Source organism: Mytilus trossulus, unplaced genomic scaffold, assembly GCF_036588685.1.
Source record: "Mytilus trossulus isolate FHL-02 unplaced genomic scaffold, PNRI_Mtr1.1.1.hap1 h1tg000103l__unscaffolded, whole genome shotgun sequence".
In the NCBI taxonomy this organism is placed as follows: Eukaryota; Metazoa; Mollusca; class Bivalvia; order Mytilida; family Mytilidae; genus Mytilus; species Mytilus trossulus.
The window spans coordinates 1,476,373-1,498,001 of NW_026963296.1; the positions used below are offsets into that span (position 1 = coordinate 1,476,373).

Below are 21,629 nucleotides of genomic sequence, written 5' to 3' on the forward strand. Positions count from 1 at the left end.
CTGAGCAACATTTGTTATAAGTTTCAATAAATTTGAAGCATTTTGAAGTTTTTTTGTATTTTTGCTGTTTCCATGGTAACGGCGGCCATTTTGAATATTACAAAGTCAAACCCCCGCTGCAATTTTTTCCCTCTACAATCATATACCATTTAATGTCTCTAGAATAAATTAAACATTGATGTTCTAGAATGTTCTGTGAAAATTCAAAGTTTTGACCTTTTTGCATTGTTTCCATGGTAACAAGAGCGATTTTGGAAATTCCAACGCCAAATTCCACATTTTCCAATGTTGCTCATCGTTACTGTGAAGTTTCATTAAGTTTGGAACATTTTGAGATTTTTGAATTTTTTTGAGTAGTTTCCATGGCAACACAGTAGTTCCAATGAGTGCCAAAATCATCCAACACCTGTAGATAGTGGGCACCTACATTGTATTAAAATATAATGATTCTGAGTTAAATAGTCTCCAAATAGTTCACCAAAACAAAAAACTGAATTTTTTCACATTTGTTTCGTTTCCATGGTAACGGCAGCCATCTTGACGGTGCCATACCCCACTGCACTATAGAATGTTCTTGTCTACATTATGGTATAGTTCCACCAATATTGTTCAAGCCAATTCCGAGAAATAGCTTGGACAAAAAAGTGTGGAAGAATAAAAATAATAAGAAAAAAAGAAACGAACAATAACAATATGTCACCCCAACTCCGTTGAGGGTGCCATAATGACATAAAAAGGGTAAAACATACAGATATGAAGGAACAAGCATCGAGACCCTCAATATTATCAATTCGTAATTGGTTATTACTCTGACACCCAGTATATGAACACTTAAAGAACCAACAATACTTTATGAAAATATTTTTATGAATTTAAATAACTATAATAATGTCAATTATAAATGTATGTATATATTTTGTTAAAGAACATTTGTATATAAGACACTGAGGTCAAGTTGTCAATCTTGAATATAATAGTTATTATCTCGGAACGTGTATGGTGTGCTTTGCTATTACAGTCTTATTGGTTTCATAATTTGTTACGTCACTCCTGAACCTCATCAAATCTTTAATATAGACCAAGTTCAGGTGATCACAAATAGTTATCAAATAAGGAATTATAAATTATAAGATTGTTTTAATTACAACTGTGAAACACGATAGTATCTTAAGGTAAGTTCTACTGGATTAAATTAAAATCAAAGTTCTACTGGATTGCATTGCAATTTAAATTCATGAAATTAAATATCGAATTTGAATGGTATGTAAAGATCAGAAGAGTTTAGAATAACATGCAATACGAGATCGGCACTACTCGGAACAAATAAACACATGCACACATTCGAGTTCCAGAGCAAGGTTATCAGCTCTCCGAACTTTCCCGAAGTCAAACCTGCATTTTTCTTCGGAAGATGTCTGTACCATGTTTACTTAGGAGTAAGTGTTTACCAGTCGACTGGAATTGTTTAAGCGTTTGGACTTGTCAGTGGTATAGACTTCCTCTTACTGTATCTACCTATGGAATCGGTGTTTTTAATACTTGTTATCACATTTGCTTGACTTCAAACGACCCAATAAACTACTATAACAGATAGCGCAAAGGCCAATTATATATTACGTATATATAAACAACTTATATCGTCAGTCTTCTCGTATTTCTAAAATTGTCAATTGTCATGTTGATTGGATGCTTTTTTTAAAAAAGATTGCATCTGTTTTCTCGTTCAAACTGTTTCAAATTTTTCATATCGGGGTCTTAAAGCCGGTATGGGGTTTTCACGTTGTTGAAGGCTTCGTTGATCTAGTATTGCTTACTACCACCTTATTGAGATCACCCCTAGTTTTTGGTGGGATTCGTGTTGTTTATTCTTTAGTTTTCTATGTTGTGTCATGTGTACTATTGTTTTTCTGTTTGTCTTTTTCATTTTTAGCCATGGCGTTGTCAGTTTGTTTTAGATTTATGAGTTTGACTGTCCCTTTGGTATCTTTCGTCCCTTTTTTTTTTTTTTTTTTTTTTTTAACTCTGGTGGATAATGTCTTTTTGGCAATCATACCAAATCTCCTTATGTATTATAGGCAGGATATCTCTAATGAATCGTATGAATCATCATTACCGAATTGAACCAAGAAATAACACGACGGGTGTCCTATACGGTACAGGAAATGCTTACCCTTCAGGAGCACCTGATTTCACTCCCGGTTTTTAGTGGAGTTCGTCTTGCTTCTTATTTATTATTTACAACTGATGATGTAATATCCTTTGGTTTTTTGAGTCTTTGTTTACTCTTTGGTTTTGATTGTTATTGTCTTATGACAAGCTTGACCAAATCCAACTGCCACTTCTTAATTGTAATAAAGTATCGTTACTATATATATATAATTTGATATAGAAAAAAAAACCTATCAGTTTGACTAAAATACTTTTGAGAGTATTTTGTTTATTGCAGGACAAGATATACATTTTAACGTCATATAATCTTTGAATAAAATAACAAAAATGAAGCATGAAAGCACATCAAAGGATCTTTCGGTGTTACTCAAAGTCATACTAATATAATATAATACTGCTATGACGTATTGATATGAGTTCTAAATCGTTTCCTGTTTCAATTTCATTTTTTCTTTTAAAGTCAACTTAAAATGTTAGACAACAGTGGCGGATCCAGAAATTTTCATAAGTTGGGGCCCACTGATCGACTGACCTAAGAGGGGGCCCGCTCCAGTCACGCTTCAATGATTCCCTATATCAGCAAACAATTTTTTCCGAAAAAAGGGGGGCGGTAATACTCCCCCCCCCCTTAATCCGCCTCTGGACAAAACAAAAGTAAAATGTTATTTCTTAATTCTTTTATGTAGAAAAATAAATATTTTTACACTAAATAGACTTCGTAGTACTACTTTTGTGTGTTTCGATGGAATTATATCTGACTGTTAAATAAATGTTTGACCTGGTTAAACAAATAAGGATTAAAACTCGATACCCTCTGTTTAAGCTGACTGTAAAATCCAATGTTTAATTGACCGTATTAATAAAAAAAAAAAAAAACTGCTTTTAAAGAAAGCTTCTTTTCGGCGTTTTGCATTTTCGCCGATTTGCACTTCCAACGATATCGCCGATTATTTTTCTCCATTGCGCCGTTTGTACAGACAAAATTACAGGTGAATGATATTTTTTAATGTATCATCTTAGAGTAACAGTGTAGCTTTCAACACAGATATAAAAAAAAATCCCGCTGCACTGAATGTGTTAGATGATCCCTAGCACAGAGAAATTCATTGTAAAATGATTTGGATTGACTATGTAAGATGTAACACCACCAAATCGTGTCAAAAGAACATACTAGAAAGTAGTGTGTTTTTTTGTATTTTGTTTAATAATTCACTTAAATCTGTGCTGTCCCGTATTGGATTACAGATTACAATAATTCTTATTTACGACTAAATTTACAATACGTCTTTGCCTTATACATTTAAGTCTCATAAAAGTGAGAGGCAAAAGGACATTTTTTGTGGGATTCGGGATAACAACTACCGGAGCTCGGGCATTAATAACCAATTTTTCGGGATCCGCAAAAGAATAATGATTTATGATAATTATTTTTTTTCGGGAATTCAGGCTGAACTAACTGCCAATTTTATGTAAAATAGACTAAACGATAAACAATTATGATATACATCAACAAACGAAAACCACTGATACCAAAATAAATAAATAAACCCTCCTGACTTGAAACAGGGAATTATATCATGTCGCGGGGATAAACATATCGATATAAATTCTAATGTCACATCATTTAACCAAACAACTGAAAAAGTATATATTTGTTTAGGGGCCAACCGAAGGACGCCTCCGGTTGCGGAAATTGCTTGCTACATTGAAGACCTGTTGGTGACCTTCTGCTGTTGTTTTTTTCTATTGTCTTTGACACACTCCCCATTTCCATTCTCAATTTTAATATAATGCCTGAATGAAGCGATTTGTTTCTTGACTGTTTTATTTTTATTTTTAAACTGAGTGTGACCCTTTTGAAAACATACTTTGGAATAATCAATTTAAACATGTATTATAAGTACGGATTGTACACTTATTGGCTTTGTCTGCACGGATTATTACTAATCTGAAATAATCTTATAACAGCTCTCTCTTGATTGTTTGATCTTCTGAACAGTGCGAAATTTAACACTTTCAATTTGGATTATCTAAATAAAGGGTACAGTAAATTTTTGCTATGACCGTTTGTATCATTAATATCAGTGACAGATTGAGTCAGAGGGGTGGGGCGGGGTACTAGATGGCGTTGTCCCCCTTTTATTCGAAAACTTCCATTTTTAGCATAAATCGCACGACTAATTAAATTCACTAATTCTTTCTTTTTACCCTTCCCCTTTTTCAAGAATCTTGCAACACCCTGTATATACCTATGCCTAGTATATAATAATTATATAAACGAGGTAAATAAATGTTAAAAAAGTGAATATTGAAGTGAATTATTGTGAGTCCAGACAATTATGATTTGAAATTTAAAATTTTAACCAAGTTTTATATTTTTGTGGCTATTTCCCAAATGAACAAAAAAAAATTCCTGCAATTCGTTGGATTGAAAAATAAACATTATGTTTTTTTTCCTGCCGACGGACATTCTCCTTTTCTTACAAGCCTGACCTAAATATTCACTTCTCAAATCATCTAGCATCCCCCCTAACAAAAAAACAACCCCAAATAGTTGACCCCTTAGCAGGGAAAGTGGTATTATAGTACAACAAATACAACAACAACAAAAAAGGAACCGAAAAGGGTTAAGCTATCTACAGTAAGTTCAATGTAAGTTTCATTAATATTTAATATTCAGTGCAATATAATAATGAGAATCTGTAAGCTTATTTTGCTAATTAGTACATGTATCTGCATATTCATGAGTTTATTTAAATTGACCTTGTATATTATCATTTTTGTTACAGTATTGTGTTCCTGTAGGACCAAACATCAGTTCGATGGAATTACCGAAAGAGGCACGTGATGGTAGGTTGCAGTTGCCATGATATTTATTTGCTCATGACATATTTTTTTTCAAAAGTAAAATCACAAAAAAACTGAACTCCGAGGAAAATTCATAAAAGAAAAGGAAAGTCCATAATCAAATGGCAAAATCAAAAGCTCAAACACATCAAACTTATGAATAACAATGGTCATATTTTGACATTGGTACATGAATTTCTTATGTAGAAAATAGTGGGTTGAACCCAATTTTATAGCTAGCTAAACCTCTCACTTGGAACTTTGAACAATCCAACCAATAGCGTAATGTTTGAAATAGAGAGGCAAATGATATCAAAGGGACATTCAAAAGTCCAAATAAACTGACAACGCCATGGCTAAAAAGAAAAATACAGACAGACAGACAAACAAACAATACTACACACAATTCAACATAGAAAACTGAAGACTGACGAACACGAACCCCATCAAAACTTGCAAGGGCGATTGTAATTTAACTGAAGCAAACGCAAGAACACATGTACATATTAGACTGAATTCTGGTTCAAGTTACTCATATATAAATGAATAATCACTTATCTTTTCAAATCGAAAGGTAGCTTAATTTTTTTTAAATCTTACAATTGTGTTAAGTTTAAAGTAAAATGAGCATGTTGTCAGAATGGTGATCGTAAATTTGTTTTATTGCTCTCGCAACTGATTTAGACTGATTGTTACACATAATAGAAATTATGTTGAATGTCGTGTTACATGTATTTATATATCGTTAGGTTTCTGTTGTTGTTTAGTTGCTGTCTAATTGACAATTAACTCCTTCAAATTGATAAAATGACACAATTTAACTACACATATCTTCTAGCTTTTGGCTTTGTCTAAAATCTTGATCTTATATTATACATCGTTTTAAAAATCCAAGTTTGCAGTTTATCTCAAGTTTTCATAATCTATAGCAACACTTTGAACAAATTGTAAAAAAGAAGTTTGATGCTTCAATATCACAATAAAAAGACTTAAGTAACTCTGAGATCGTTACATATGTTTTTCCTAATTACAGTGCAAATTTTCCGCCTTCTTGCTGGATGATTAAGTCCTTAACATGCATGAAATATTTGCCACTGCATGGGCGTTAGGCAAACCTCAACCAACCAAAGAATCCTATTAGAGAAACATGTATTTGATAATCTATAAAATGCTGCTGCTATCTTTTCCGTCTCAGAATCTATCGACTTGGGGTAATATAGCATGTGGCATTGTGTGTCACGTGACATCATAATACAAATTACTTTTTTTCGATGATAATTGTGTCTTTTTGAGAACGATGTTAACCAATCAAAGCTATTTGATGTACGCTTTAAAAAAACTCAAGACGATATGCATTATATTCTGAAACAAAGAACTATTCCCTAACCTTTTCTTACATATACTAATTTCAACGTTTTGATTTTAAAGCTATAAAAAAGACATATCGTGCTATGGATGAGAATGGTGATGGCCGTGTCTCTGTAGCAGAGGTCAGGAGAGCTTCTAAACGTATAGGAATAGAGTTCAGCATGGATCAGATCAAACAGATGATGGGGGAGCTGGATGATAACGGTACAGTATAAAACTCTTTTTATAACTCGAGAAATTTGCGCCCTCTACCGGTTACTGTACATGTCCTCGCGAGCGACCACCAGTTCCGAATTGAAATATAAGGGTTATGTAAATTATTGAAATGTTCAATGTTAGAGAGAAAAAAATTTCCTCAATTGTAACTTAACAGAATTAGACTTCCAAAATCGATCTACGAATTCGTATTTTCCATGAGCAATATGAAGTGTAATACACGTAAAGCAGATTTGCCTTCCCTTCCGTGTGGCACCTGAGACTACCACAATTTATTTTATTTCATTTTATTTTTTGTGCCGGAGGAAGGGGGTCGAGTCACAGGCACTTGTTTCTATCCATACGAAGGTCGACTAACTTATATGGATAGTCGACCTTCGTATGGATAGAAACAAATGCTTGTGGGTAGAGTTGTCGGTTTTGTCGTCAAAACTGTCAAAGTATAGTATACAGAGTTTACAATATATTTTTCTACAATTCATACGTGTTTCTCGTTTTTTATATAGATTAGACCATTGGTTTTCCCGTTTGAATGGTTTTACACTAGTAATTTTGGGGCCCTTTATAGCTTATGGATCGGTGTAAGCCAAGGCTCCGTGTTGAAGGCCATACATTGACCTATAATGGTTTACATTTATAAATTGTTATTTGGATGGAGAGTTGTCTCATTGGCACTTATATACCACATCTTCTTATATCTACTGACGTTGAAAATAAATCAGGCTGTTAATATTTTCATTTTAGAAGTTTTACATTTGTTTTCTCGGGGTCTTTTCAAGTATAGTTCGGTGTATAATATCGGTTTTGCTCATTGTTGAAGACAATACAGTGACATGTAGTAACTAACTTGCAGGTTCACAAGATTTCAAATAAGCAAACAAAAATCAAAGTCATGAATAAAATGTGTATGCTGATACATTCTAGGTGATGGTTTTATAAATTATCCTGAATTTGAGAGGATGATTACAACCTTTATTCAAGGAGATACAGAAGAAGTTAACGCAGCACGAAAAATATTCCAATCTATGGACGTGGACGGTGACGGCAAAGTGACAGTTCCGGAAATAGTATCTTCATTAAAAGTATCAAAAGCGGAAGCCAAAGAACTTATGGAAGAAGCTGACACTGATAATGATGGGAAAATGTCGTTTGAAGGTAGGTTTTCAGATACTATTTACCACGTATGCTACCTTGCGTTATTTTTGTTACACTCACAAGGTAAAAGTGTATTTTCATGAAGGCCCAAATACAATGCTTTTAATTGTTTCTATATATATTTTTAGCTTGAAATTCCAATAAGTGTATATTGGTCATTATGACAAAACAGCATCAATCTGAAATCTGAATCCAATATATATATATATGTTACAGTAAATAGGTGAAATTAGGAATTACAAGTAATTACTAAACATTTCAGTAAATACCTGAAATTACTTGCCAATTTAGTAATTACATGTATTTACTAGTTGTTTCAGTGATTACTGGTAATTACTGATTTTTTTGGTCATTTTTACAGCTATTTACTAACTTGATATTTTTGTTTTAAAATTAAAAACATAATTCAAGATACCAAATAAGAAATTAAAGGGGTAGGGATTTTAAGGGAGCTTACTTAAGGATGTAGGAATATAAGGCACATCAAAAGTGCATATTCTTTAGTGTTTGTGAATTGAAACTGGAAAATGGTTGTTTTGAAACTCCGTAAATATATGCATGTAAGACAATGATATCAATCCAAAATTAATTTTCATAATTTTGTTAAACTAAAATCTCAATCATGCACTGTGGTTTAAAACTCTAAAATAACTTTCCCCAAATATCCTGGATTTCTACCAATCTTGGACAAAAGCTAAATGTTTATGATCATAAGATAATATCCGGAAGTAAAGTTTGTAAAAAAATCCTTTGTTTCCTATATTACTTATGAACATTGATCAAGTTTGAATTTTGAGGGATTTATTTTTACTGCTCTAGGGTTGTGCCTTGTTAAATGGAACCAGATGCTCCACAGGGCACCGCTTTATACGACCGCAGAAGTCGAACCCTGAAGTTGAACAGTTGGGACAAGTATGGACACAACATTCAAGCCTGATACAGCTCTGAATTTGGATCGCGATCAAATTGTTGACATAACAAATAGGTTTCTGACAGAAAACAAATGCCAAGATCTTACAATTCTATTGCGCAATACTGTATAATTAGGATGAATACACAATGTTTATTAACCCATAATTCAGATCAAGTAAAAATTTTGGTAGTGTTCTTGAGTTTATAACGTTAATGCTAGCGAGGGCATCATTTGAGTCCCATGGACATGTTCCCTATTTTTGATAAAAGCCTATAATATAAATTCACTTTTTTTTACAGTTGTATTGATTTAAGTTACTGTAACTATTTATAAGTAAGGATGCATATTTTTTTGCAAAGAACCAATGCTATCCAAAAGAGTTCAAAGAATGAAAATGTATTAATAACTATAGGCCACAATAAAGGTTGTCAAAAATGAGAAATGTTTGTACCATATACATGTAGAAAGCTTTAAAAGGCCCCTCCGGATATGACACATGTGGAACAATTCAATCAAACAAAAAACTTGCGTGTTAATTTACTAAAAACAAATGTGAAGGACCTAAACCAATAGAAAAATACTAATTCACAGGCCCTTGAAGTTGACATGGTACTTAAAGAAATTAACAGAGCTTTCTGAATGTATTTTTCATTATTTTAGATCTACAGCTTAAGGTTGTAATCATGAGAAAATATCAAAACTTTTTATGATAAACATAAAAAACGTGATTTTTTTATCCTTACTGATGAGACAATGGTTTAGTTTAAAACATCAAAGCTGTGATGAAATACATATTTGAAATAATACACGTCTATAACCTTTTTGTAATAATACACAGCTACAGTTGCAAACTTTCCAGAGGTGCTATCCAGCACTTTGATTTTTTAAAGTTAAAACATAATGTTTTGGGAGAATTTTCCATTTCTGATTTCCATGTCTGCTGAAATTGGTCAAAAATGATCTGTATAATGCTCAACTTTAAACATTTTGGATTAAAACTAAGGTAACTCTGATTTAACCAAATATTTGAAAGTCAATATTTATTCAAGATATTTTTAAAACAAATCAACCATTCAATATTTTTAGAGTACTAACTGATCTTCTAGTTAGTATTACCATAACTTTTGATCATCTGACCATAATACAACATTGTTTTAGCAGTCAGTAAATAGGTGTAAAAACTCATTTTAAAATTAGTAATTACTGGTAATAACTGGGTCGTTTCAGGAATTACTTGTATTTACTAAGAGCATCGGGAATTACCTGTAATTCCTAAATTTTAGTAATTACATGTAATTCCTAATTTCACCTATTTACTGTAACATATATATATATTAATTGAACACACTAACATCCTTCCCGATACATACGATAGTATTTGAACAACCAGTTAGTGTTGAATGTATTGTCCTCTTTGGTTAGCTTTGGGATTTAGTTCGATTATTGTTAATGACTGCATTACATTTTTGTTGTTATGACCCGAACCGATCCGACTGTTTCCTAATTTTTCAAGAAATGTACCTTGATCAAATTCCTGTTTATAACTTTATAACTTGTGTAATAGACTTAGTGGCTCAAAATTCTAATTCATTGCTTGACACATCTAAGCAGACAAAAAGAAAACAAATGTCTAACCGAATTGCAAAGCAATATTCGTGTGACTGACAGCCGTCATGTTGGTACTAAACAGAGTCTGTTTGAGGTACTGTAGATTTGGCCGACACTCATTTGTTAACTTTTCCAGTTGTTGTCATATCTTAAAATGGTCATATGCCTGGTTTTCGTGTCTGTCAGTATTACAATATGTTTTGTTTTCTTTTCAGAATTTTTGAATGTTTACAGAGGACATGATGGATAGTGGTGTATGAATTCGACTAGATAGTGGTGCATGTATTCAATTTCTAATCGGCATGGTCATATGTTGGGTGGGTTTGATATATTGTATGCATGAGAGCGTAAACGTGTATGATTTTGTATAAAAGCATTTCTCAACTTCTTACTTCATTAACTACATATATGGTCCATGATTCTCAATTAGGTGAGTTCATGAGTCCTGGACTCAAGAAAATACGTATGGACTCACCATTTTTAAAACTGGTGAGTCCAAAGATGCATCAAGATTGTATAAACTGAACACACGTATCATCATTTTATAGCAAAGGTTTAAAAGTATTCTGAATATTATGTTATTTCATTGTTCTATTAGGTCATGGAGACTAGAATAATAAATAGTATTGCCATAAAATATCTTTTTTTTACTGTTGAACTGACCATGCATAAAAAAGCCATCTGACTACTGTGTAATTCAAATAGAAAGACTGCAAGAAATGTAAAGGGTCAATATTTTGAATAATGAAACTTCTTACCAGAATAAAATTGAGAAATGAAATGGGGAATGTGTCAAAGCGACAACAACCCGAGCATAGAGCAGACAACAGCCGAAGGCCACCAATGGGTCTTCAATTTAGCGAGAAACTCCCGCACCCGTAGGTGTCCTTCAGCTTGCCCCTTAAAAAATATGTATACTAGTACAGTGATAATGGACGTCATACTAAACTCCAAATTATACACAAGAAACTAAAATTAAAAATCATACAAGACTAACAAAGGCCAGAGGCTCCTGACTTGGGACAGGCGCAAAATTGCGGCGGGGTTAAACATGTTATCATGTGAGATCTCAACCCTCCCCCTATACCTCTAGCCTATGTAGAAAGTGAACGCATAACAATACGCACATTAAAATTCAGTTCAAGAGAAGTCCGAGTCCGATGTCAGAAGATGTAACAAAAGGAAATAAATAAAATGACAATAATACATAATAACAACAGACTACTAGAATGCAGTATCTTTTAGCTAAACAGACATGTACACTTAACAATCATTCCATACACTATATAGTTGACCTATTGCTTATAATGCTTGAAAATCAGATACAAAAAAAAAAGAACAACAGTGCGCACGCTGAAATGTCTCGCATTCTTTACTAACCATTGATATTATGTTGATAGTCCTAAATATAAAGCTTTACTACAACTGTCACATAAACTTAACATAATCCAAGAAAACGAGAAATACATGTGCATCTTACACTCATCAATACACTTAATATAGTTGACCTATTGCTTAGGCTTTCTAAGAAATAGACTTAACCAACCAAGAAATCTAAACATTGACCAATGAACCATGAAAATGAGGTCAAGGTCAGATTACCATACCAGGCAGACATTTACAGCTCACAATACCTCCATACAACAAATATAGTTGACCTATTGCTTATAGTTTAAGAAAAACAGACCGCAAAACTCAAAAACGTAAACAAAATATTTCCATACACCAAATATAGTTGACATGTTGCATATACTTTTAGAAAAAAAGATAAACCTCAAAAACTTAACTTTGACCAAAAAACCATGAAAAAATAGGTCACGGTCAGATCACACCTGTCAGTTGGACAGGAACACCATGCAATCATTTCATACACCAAATATAGTAGGGCGATATCTTTTTGCGCCAAAAAGTAACTCATTTGCGCCACAACTTAATTGCGCCAATACTTCTTTTGCGCCACCTAATTTTCAAAACTATAGGTGTCATTTGCGCCAATAAAATAATCATCTAATTGCGCCAATTCTATTTTTTTTTTCATATATGACAACTTAATGTTTGACTTAAAATTCCTCTATAGTTTATAGTTTAAACCTATTTTATTGTTCAAAATGACAAAAGGATCAGACACAAGTTTTACAAATTCCTCTGATATTGTACATAGACATTTTAATTTAGCCTCGCATCCTATAATAAACCCGCTTTGTGGATCGTTACACAATACAAATTCATCATCTTTGTTTGTAACTAACAACACCAATATCATCTAATATTCTTTAAAATTCTGCTTGATTTTTAGGTTGAGCCGGAGGCAATTTTCTTCTCTCTATATACGTTGACTGACGCACTTGTTTAAATCTTTCTTTACTAAATTTTCTTCTTCAATTTTGAAAGTCGCTCTGACAACATATCGGTTGCTTTTCTTTTGAACGCAGTTCTCAGAATTTGACGTTATTTGTTTCATGAATATGATCTAATTCTTCACTCACAATAATTGTACATGATTCATCTGTGAATAACCTACAATTGCTAGACCGAATTTGTGTTCTTTAACATTGATGAAAGGGGTTTTCCTCTATCAGACTCTATTTTCTTGAATATATCAGAGTATATTACTGAGACATTTTGACTTGTGAAAAAATATTTTACTACTCAACAACTTATTTTTTGGTGAATTTTCTTTAATTTGATGAGTGTTAATTTAAATCTTAAGAGGAAAGGTTAATTAAATGTATGATATGGGTAAAAAATATTTACAGGTAAATCTGGCGCAATTTCATTCCATTTATTTGCGCAATTAATACCATCAAAATAAAAGAGAGTGGCGCAATTGATACCTTTTCAAAACTGCAATTGGCGCAAATTGATTCTGCCCATATAGTAGACCTATTGCATACAATATAAGAAAAACAGAGCAAAACACAAATAAACCTTAACTATAACCACTAAACCATGAAAATGAGGTCAATGTCAGATGACACCTTCTAGGTTGATATATACACCAAATATACTAGACCTACATGTATTTCTTAAAGTATCTGAGATATGGACTTGGCCACCAAAACTTATCCATGTTCACTGATCCTTAAAATGAGGTTGAGGTCAGGTGAAAACTGTCTGACGGCCATGAGGACCTTGCAAGGTATGCACATACCAAATAAAGTTAGACTTTTACTCATAATAAGAGAGAAATTAACATTACAAAAAATCTTAACATCTTTTTCGAGTCGTCACTGAAGCAGGAAAACGAGGTCAATGACAATGGAGGTGTGACAGACGGAAACTTCGTAACATGAGGCATCTATAAACATAGTATGAAGCATCCAGGTCTTCCACCTTCTTAAAATGAAGAAGTTAATTTCACCGCTGCCGTTGCCACTGTTGCCCACAGATCACAATCCTATGTCGAGCTGCAACAAAAGTCGCAGGCTCGATAAAAATTAACAATGAACAATAAAATGAGGTCAAGGTCAGATAAAATCTGCCAGTCTGACATGTACCCCTTACAATCATTCCATACACCACATATAGTTGACCTGCTGCTTGTATCTGTGAAACAGACCTAATCACGTAAGGGGCACTTATAATGAGGTCAATGATAATGGGCATATGACAGTAACCTTATAACATACAGTATCTGCATAAAACATATGAAGCATCCAGATCTTCTACCTTCTGAAATATAAAGCTTTATACAAATAGTTTACGCTCCAACTGCCACAAGATAGTAATATGAATGTCTCACATACTGCAACTAATATGTCACTGGCGAGCCAAACACCTTTATAATTATGTGCTAAACAGTAAAAATTCCTTCCAAACACTCAGTGGTTCTCATTGTATGGAACTAGGTGACAACAAATACTGTACATTCAAATACAAATAATGCTATAAAAATACAAGTTATTACAATGTACTGTTTTGAAAACAATTCCATCCAACTTTTAATACAATAATATAAACAAATTACTCAATTTGCAATATGACAGAACCTCCTTCAATTCAATGATCAGGCATTTATATATGAGAGTTTGGTTAGGCAGCAACCATTTGATTTTCTGGGGGTGGGGGTGGGGGGTGCTGGGGCTATGTCTTTTTTTGGAAAAAAAGTTTGTTTCCAGTTTTTGGAGAGAAAAAAATAATTTGTTTTTGATTCTGATAAAAAAAAATGTGTTTGTTTCACCCTCAGCTGCCCCTATATGTAATGCTAAAATTGAAAGAAAAAAAATGTTTTCAACTTCTCGCAAAAAAAAAATTGTCCAAAAAAAAAACATAGCCCCCCCTCCCCCGAAAATCAAATGGTTGCTGCCTTAGAGCTTACAGAATAGAGATAGTGTGACATAATATATATATATATAAACATGATAAAAGAGAACCGGATGTTCCATTGGGCCCAGCTTTATACGACCGCAGAGGTCAAACCCTGAACAGTTGGGGAAAGTATTGACATAACATTCAAGCTGGATTTAGCTCTGAATTTGGATTGTGACTAAATAGTTGACACAGCATAGGTTTCTGACACAGCATAGGTTTTTGACACAGAATGAATGTGTTCTAATGAACTTAAATTTTTTTTTTTTTGCTTTTGCAATACACTATGCTGTTGAATATCAATCCCCTCCTTAAAAATTTTGTTGAAGAAATTTTCTTTTTAATTTCGGAAATCTGAATTGAAATAATTGTACCCCCCTTCCAATTTATTTTACCTCTGCTTTCTTCCAAAAATAATCTCAATTCAAATTTATGAAGGAGTTTGCAACAATAACTACTCATTTAAATACATCATAAAATATAAAAATATAAAATGCCATAGTCATGGTTAATATTAATATTAATTAATTATAGTACCTTAAATTTTTTTTTACAGCTAATCATCTCAGGACAATCATCATTTCTTAATACATTATTTTCAAGCAGTGTAAGGGAGGTAATCAATAAAATTAAGATAGAAATGGGGAATGTGTCAAAGATATATATAACAGTATTCTCCTTGTTGAAGACCATATTTTGACCTACAATGGTTTACCTTTACAAATTGTGACTTGAATGGAGAGTTGTCTCATTGGCACTCATGCCACATCTTCTTATCTTTATTTATAAAAAAATAAAGAATATGGAAATGATAAACCTTCATATAACAACATCTGTAAAATGTCACACAACATAGTGTTTAAAAAATTCAACATTTTAATTTTAATAATAAATTAACAATATAATAAAGAACAAATATCTGTTTGTGTCATGCGCTTGCCATGGTTGAGTATCCTAACTTATCCTCTAAGTCTTCATAATGTGTTTTGAGACGTTCCACTTGCTGATTAAAATCTGTATCAATCTCATCACAATTATGATACTGTTTCTTTAGAAACTCATCCCATCTCTCTTTCCTTGATGCTCTGTTCTGTAACAGCTGTTTATTCTACAATGAATAAAAATATCACAATGGATTTTGCAAAAAAAAGGTATATTTACAATTCTGAGTGTGTTACTAAGCAGGTTGATAGCTTTTTAATTATATTTTTAAGACCCATTTATGGGCATTATGTTTTCTGGTCTGTGCGTCAGTTCGTTTGTTAATCTGTCTGTTCATCTGTCCGTCCGTCCGTCCGTCTGTACCACTTCAGGTTAAAATATTTGGTTGAAATAGGTTTTGATGAAGTCGAAGTCCAATCAACTTGTAATTTAGTACATTTTAATGCAAATTATTGTTTTTACCCCATTTTCACAGTCCATTGAACATAGAAAATAATAGTGTGGATTGGGCATCTTATTATCTAAGTTAAAATTCCTTGTTTCACTGTGCAATGTTTCATGTGTCATGTGTGTGTACTCCAAGAACTCTAACAATATTTTGATGTATATCAAATCACTATAAGTAAATGTATTAATAACATTACCAACATTTAGAGTTATGGTAAATAAAGTATATCTACTAATTTCACATTTGTTCAAATGGTAAGTGAATCTTTGGAGGGATCATTGATTGTTTTGTTTTTACTTAGTTTGATAGTTACTTTTTAATACACCACAAGGTAGGAAATAATCTGTTCAAGTAGAGTTATCTCCCATATTTGGTATTAAAATAGAAAGATATGCTTGCCAATGAGAAACCTCTCCACCAGACAACTTAAGAATGATATAGAGGTTAGAAACTAGTTTACCTCAAGTATTTCACCATCTTCTATTTTTCTGCACATTTCTGTTGCAACTTTTACTGAAATAAAAAAAAGAAAGATTACAACTATATATTTCATTTAGAAAAACCAGACTTTAAATCTATCTATATGTAAATGTCATGTTTTTTCCCCTCATATTTGAAGGCTGTATGGGGACCTAAATAATATGTGAATTGCTTATACCTTTTTCATTTGAACTCTAATAGCAGGGGCAGATCCAGCCATTTTAAAAAGGGGGTTCCAACTATATGCTCCCTTTCAAATGCATTGATTGTCCAAAAAAAGGGGGGGTTCCAACCCCCGGAACCAAATCCCCAGCGTTCCAACCCCCCAAACCAAATCCCCCCTCTGGATCAGTTAATGGATAGATAGTTGTCTTATTGCCATCACACCACATCTCCCTATTTTATTTCAAGTTAGTGTATGATATGTCAAAGTCCCATAACTCCGGAATGACTGCCATAAATCTTAAATAGTACACATTTTTATTTAGGGGCCAGCTGAGGCCCAGATCTGGGTGTGGGATTTTCTTTCTGCATTGAAGACCTATTGGTGGCATTTGGCTGTTATCTCTTTGACACTTCATTCTTCATTTCAATTTTCCATTTCAAGTTAATTATCATCCCTTACATCATTGTACATGCATTAAAAAATGGCTAAGAGAAATATAACTATCAAAATATAAGCATGTTTATTTTGAATACATATGATTTCTACAATTTTGAATGCTACCCACTATACATACTGAACACCTTGATAATTTAGAAAATAATGTAGCCTCTAGGCCTTTGTTAGTCTTGTATTATTTTAACTTTTAGTTTCTTGTGCACAATTTGGAGTTTAGTATGGCGTTCATTATCACTGAACTAGTATATATTTGTTTAGGGGCCAGCTGAAGGACACATTTTTCTTTGCATTGAAGACCTGTTGGTGACCTTCTGCTGTTGTCTGCTCTATGGTCGGGTTGTTGTCTCTTTGGCACATTCCCCATTTCCATTCTCAATTTTATTGGTAAATAAAAAATTACCAATTAATGGTAAAAGTTAATGAGATTGCAAAATTTTTGTGAAGTAAGGCAGAATATTAAATTCAAATTGTTTCATTTTGCCTGCCGTACCTACCTGCCTGAAAAAAGTATGACACAAACTGTTGTTTTTTAAAAAAAAAATTTATAGATTTTTTCCTGCTCTAACATTATTTTCCTTTGTAAAAGATACAATTTTGTTGTTTGCCATACCTTTGGCAGAAACATCAGGTAAAAAGACCTGCATAGCTTTTAGACTCTCCGGGATCAGTTTCTCGTTCATTTCTTTAACATTGTCTAAAACTTTTTCTAACCTCTCTGGTTCCCTGTTTTGTCTTTTATCCTAAAAAAAGCAAAATAAAATAGATAACTCATCTGAGTCGGATATTACACTTTTACTATTTTACAGATTAAGATGTGGGCAGTCATTGAAAGATCCCTAATAAATGTATATATATATTGTCCATGTTGTCCAGATCCTGACAATAGTTCAGAACTAATTAGGCAGCAACCATTTTTCTGGGGGGGGGCTATGGTTTTTTTTTCTGTGCAAACTTTTTTTTTCGCCTTCGGTGAAGAACAATCTATTTTTTTGGCGACAAACCGAAAACAAACTTTTTTTTTCAATTTTAGCATTAAATATAGTGGCAGCTGAGGGTGAAACAAACATTTTTTTTTTCTCAGGGTTCAAAACAAATTATTTTTTTTCACCAAAAATTGAAAACAAACTTTTTTTTCCCAAAAAAAACATAGCCCCCCCTGAAAATCAAATGGTTGCTGCCTTAGGTTATTGGTGTCTTCTAGGCCTTTAAAGGAGAGTCTCACAGGGCTAGACTAAAAAATGTTGGCCATGTAGTCTCTGTTCTTTCTAAATATTTATTATTTACTCTATTTGGTCCTGCCTTTTTTTGTTACTTTAATTACATACCCTTTTTTTTTATACATAAATTTTCATCATGACACTTTTTATGAAGTAGCTCATCCTTCCTTTTCTTTTTAAACTCAAAACTCCTATCCTGCTTTTTTTTTAAATTTCATCCTAGCCTAGGTTTATATTTTTCAGTTGTTTGAATGTGAGTTCCTATCATTGCTAAACTCACCCATCATTATTCTCAATAATTAATAAAAATCTCACATTCATTTCTGAATTTACAGTAGTCATGGTAGTAACTCCCTTGAGATCTGATCTGTGATGAACAGGATTCTAAAACATACCCACCTCAAATTCTTGTACAAAGTGGTTGATATGCCCTTGTAACACTGGTCTGTGGTCCAATAACCTTGCATGGATCTCATTCACATCTATGGTTTAATTATGAAAAACATACATTAATACAATAATATTGCATTTTTTTATTTCAAATTCAGGAATCATTTATCAAATTATAATTTGAAACAAGTTATCCAATGTTAACAATAAACTTTTGACATAAATTTTAGTTTGTGGGGATGATATGCCTGTAGAAATTATTGAGGCAAAAAATTTATAACACGTGCTAACCCTACACTGTACCTACCCTAATTTGTGTGTCTTTAGCCTAAAACTTTTTATGCTTTTTTAGATCAAGCACCGTTAAAGTCAGACTGTAACCTAGTGATAACCAGTTAAAAAATGTCCGTAAATTAAATAAAATTGACTATACCTTCATACCCTATTTTTTTCAACACGTTTTAAAGGAAACACATGCATATTTTTTTAGCCTAAGCAAAGACTGGTATTCCTTGTTAGTGAATGGTATTACTAAAGTTCATGAAAAGTCAACATATTAAAGTTGCAGCAGATTTTAATGACTCTAAAACTTAACAGAGGTCTCAGCATTGGATTTTGAATACAGATGTGCAGCTAGGATTAAAAAATATCCTCACACAATGTCCCAGTCTTGTATTGATTCATTAATAAAATTCTCATCATATCATTTACATATTTTTCTATTATCAAATATAGAGGATGAATATATCAAACTACTTAGAAGATAACTGTATTGGATTTTCAGCTCCGACGGCATCAATTGGGGATTTGATGGTCGCAAATTAAGTTTTTTGTCAGCCAAATTTTTCTTTTAAACTGATGACGTGAGAAGGAAATGCTCCAAGGATTCGAGTTCATTTGCAAAATATCTAACACAAGGTTTGCGATAAAGGTCATTTATTCAGAAACCATAAAAACATAATACAACTGAATGTTATGAACAATTATGTAATACACCAAAACTGAATAAATGACAATAATTTGCAAAGGTGGGGAATAAATACCGCCACCCTCAATAACTAAATTACAAAATATATAAACAAATAAATATAGTACAATAAAAGATTGAAATCATCAGCATATGAAATTCAAAATTTTAATTTAAAAAATAATACCTATGAATATAAATCTGTTAAAAAATCAAGGGAGTAGGTGGGTGGGAAATTAAAAATCTTCACTTTTCTTGAGAAAACTAAAATGGCGTCCTCTAGCATTCAGTGCAATTGCGAGAATGCTGGCTAATCTAAACACATGTGAAGAGATAACATGCGCCTAATCCTCATTGGTCAATTAAATATCGTTGAACAATCATACTAGTAATTAATCTTGACCCTGATCGTGAGATAACCCCACTGATCTTTGCCTGTAATCAAAAACTTACAGACAACCCCATGCAAATTTACAGTTTCATATTACTCTTGATAAGAATAATTTCCTGACAAAAATGTTTTTATGTCCCATAAAATGATTTACTGGCTTCGCGTTAGCAGAGACAGTAAACGGGTATTTGCGACCATCAAATCCCAAATTGATGCCATCGGAGCTTAAAATACAATATTCTTATCTCTATTCTAATGAAACTGACAGAAAACAACATTAAAACATGCATTTAAAATATGTCATGTATGCAGTCTGCACTTGCATGTACGTCCCATAGCATCCATTGTCAATTGATGCCATGTAAGAAAGTGACGTTATCAAATCAAAATGAACGTTACAAACATTGTTGCATTAGAATACTTAATAGCAAGTCTAGAAAAACACTTAGATTAATATCATCTTTTATTAATTAAACATTTGAATTAAGGAAAAATGTCCTTATAAATGAGTAATATGAACATTTTGAAGCTATAACATGATAACATACAATATACTTATGTCAGCATGGTCAGTAGTGTATTCTTATAAATTAACCTATATATATTGATATATTTATAACTGCACATTTCATTGTTCCAAATATGCCTATTGGTATTCTATGTACATGTAGTATTGTTTAATTGCTGCATCATCATGATCATTACTATTTGTAAACTAGTTGTATGAGCCATTGTCAATTATTGTAATTGTAAGTAATTTTAACCGTTTTCACAGATGATACTGGATAATATGTTCCTTACATTGTAACTAAAATCCCCTTTCCTTTCATGAATGTGACCTACTGAATTAGACTTTTACCGGATTTGTTATAACATGAGCAACAGGATGGGTGCCACATGTGTTTCAGGATCTGCTTACCCTTCCAGAGCAAATGAGATCACCCCTAGTCTTTGGTGGGGTTCATGTTGCTTATTCTTTAGATTTCGATGTAGTGGCATGTGTACTATTGCTTGTAATTTTCATTTCTAACCATGGTGTTTTCAGTTTATTTTCGATTTACGAGTTTGACTGTCCCTCTTCAATAAAGTCTCAACGTAAGGTTTCCCACTCACTGGTAAACAAATGTTCAAAAAGGCAAACATGTAACACGATCTCAATAAGACAAAAACAGATAAAGTTACCTTTAAAAATTGTTTGGTCAATCATGTTTTAGAGAAAGCCCCGCCCACTTTTTGTTGTATCAACGTCAAATATTTCTTTACAATAAGAATAAAAGTAGCCTTTTTCAAACGCTTGTATGATCCTTTTTGAGTCTTAAACCGTAATCGGATTTTATCCGGAAATAGAAAAACATTGATTAAACAAGTTTGAGCTTTCTAAAAAGCGATGCACTGCTGCGCTCTAGTCAACTTTAAGATAATATTATATATGTGTGCGCCACCACGTGGTTGTTGATTTTTAATAAGAGTTGAAATGTGGTATTTTTATAATAAGGTTTAAATAAAAAAAAAAAATCACTTTACTATTTAAGAACTATACTTTTTTTTTTTAATTAAAACCTTTACAAATAGACTCAACCTTAGATAG

General features: G+C 32.6%; 2 protein-coding genes across 2 annotated transcripts; one reads left to right on the forward strand and one right to left on the reverse strand.

The window, feature by feature from the left end:
* Positions 1-991: 991 nt before the first annotated feature.
* LOC134699958 (uncharacterized) lies at positions 992-10,897 on the forward strand. Its single transcript, XM_063561360.1, has 5 exons — positions 992-1,088; positions 4,959-5,019; positions 6,445-6,588; positions 7,525-7,755; positions 10,492-10,897. Exons 2-5 carry the CDS (start codon positions 4,992-4,994, stop codon positions 10,524-10,526), a joined length of 438 nt encoding a protein of 145 aa, XP_063417430.1. The 5' UTR covers positions 992-1,088; positions 4,959-4,991; the 3' UTR covers positions 10,527-10,897.
* Positions 10,898-15,451: 4,554 nt separating this feature from the next.
* LOC134699932 (biogenesis of lysosome-related organelles complex 1 subunit 5-like) lies at positions 15,452-21,293 on the reverse strand. The gene is made up of 5 exons (XM_063561331.1): positions 21,224-21,293; positions 18,693-18,775; positions 17,687-17,816; positions 16,435-16,487; positions 15,452-15,692 (listed from the first exon to the last, which is right to left on the reverse strand). The coding sequence occupies exons 1-5, from the start codon at positions 21,246-21,248 to the stop codon at positions 15,513-15,515; spliced, it is 471 nt and encodes a 156-aa protein (XP_063417401.1). The 5' UTR covers positions 21,249-21,293; the 3' UTR covers positions 15,452-15,512.
* Between the last annotated feature and the right edge of the window lie 336 nt (positions 21,294-21,629).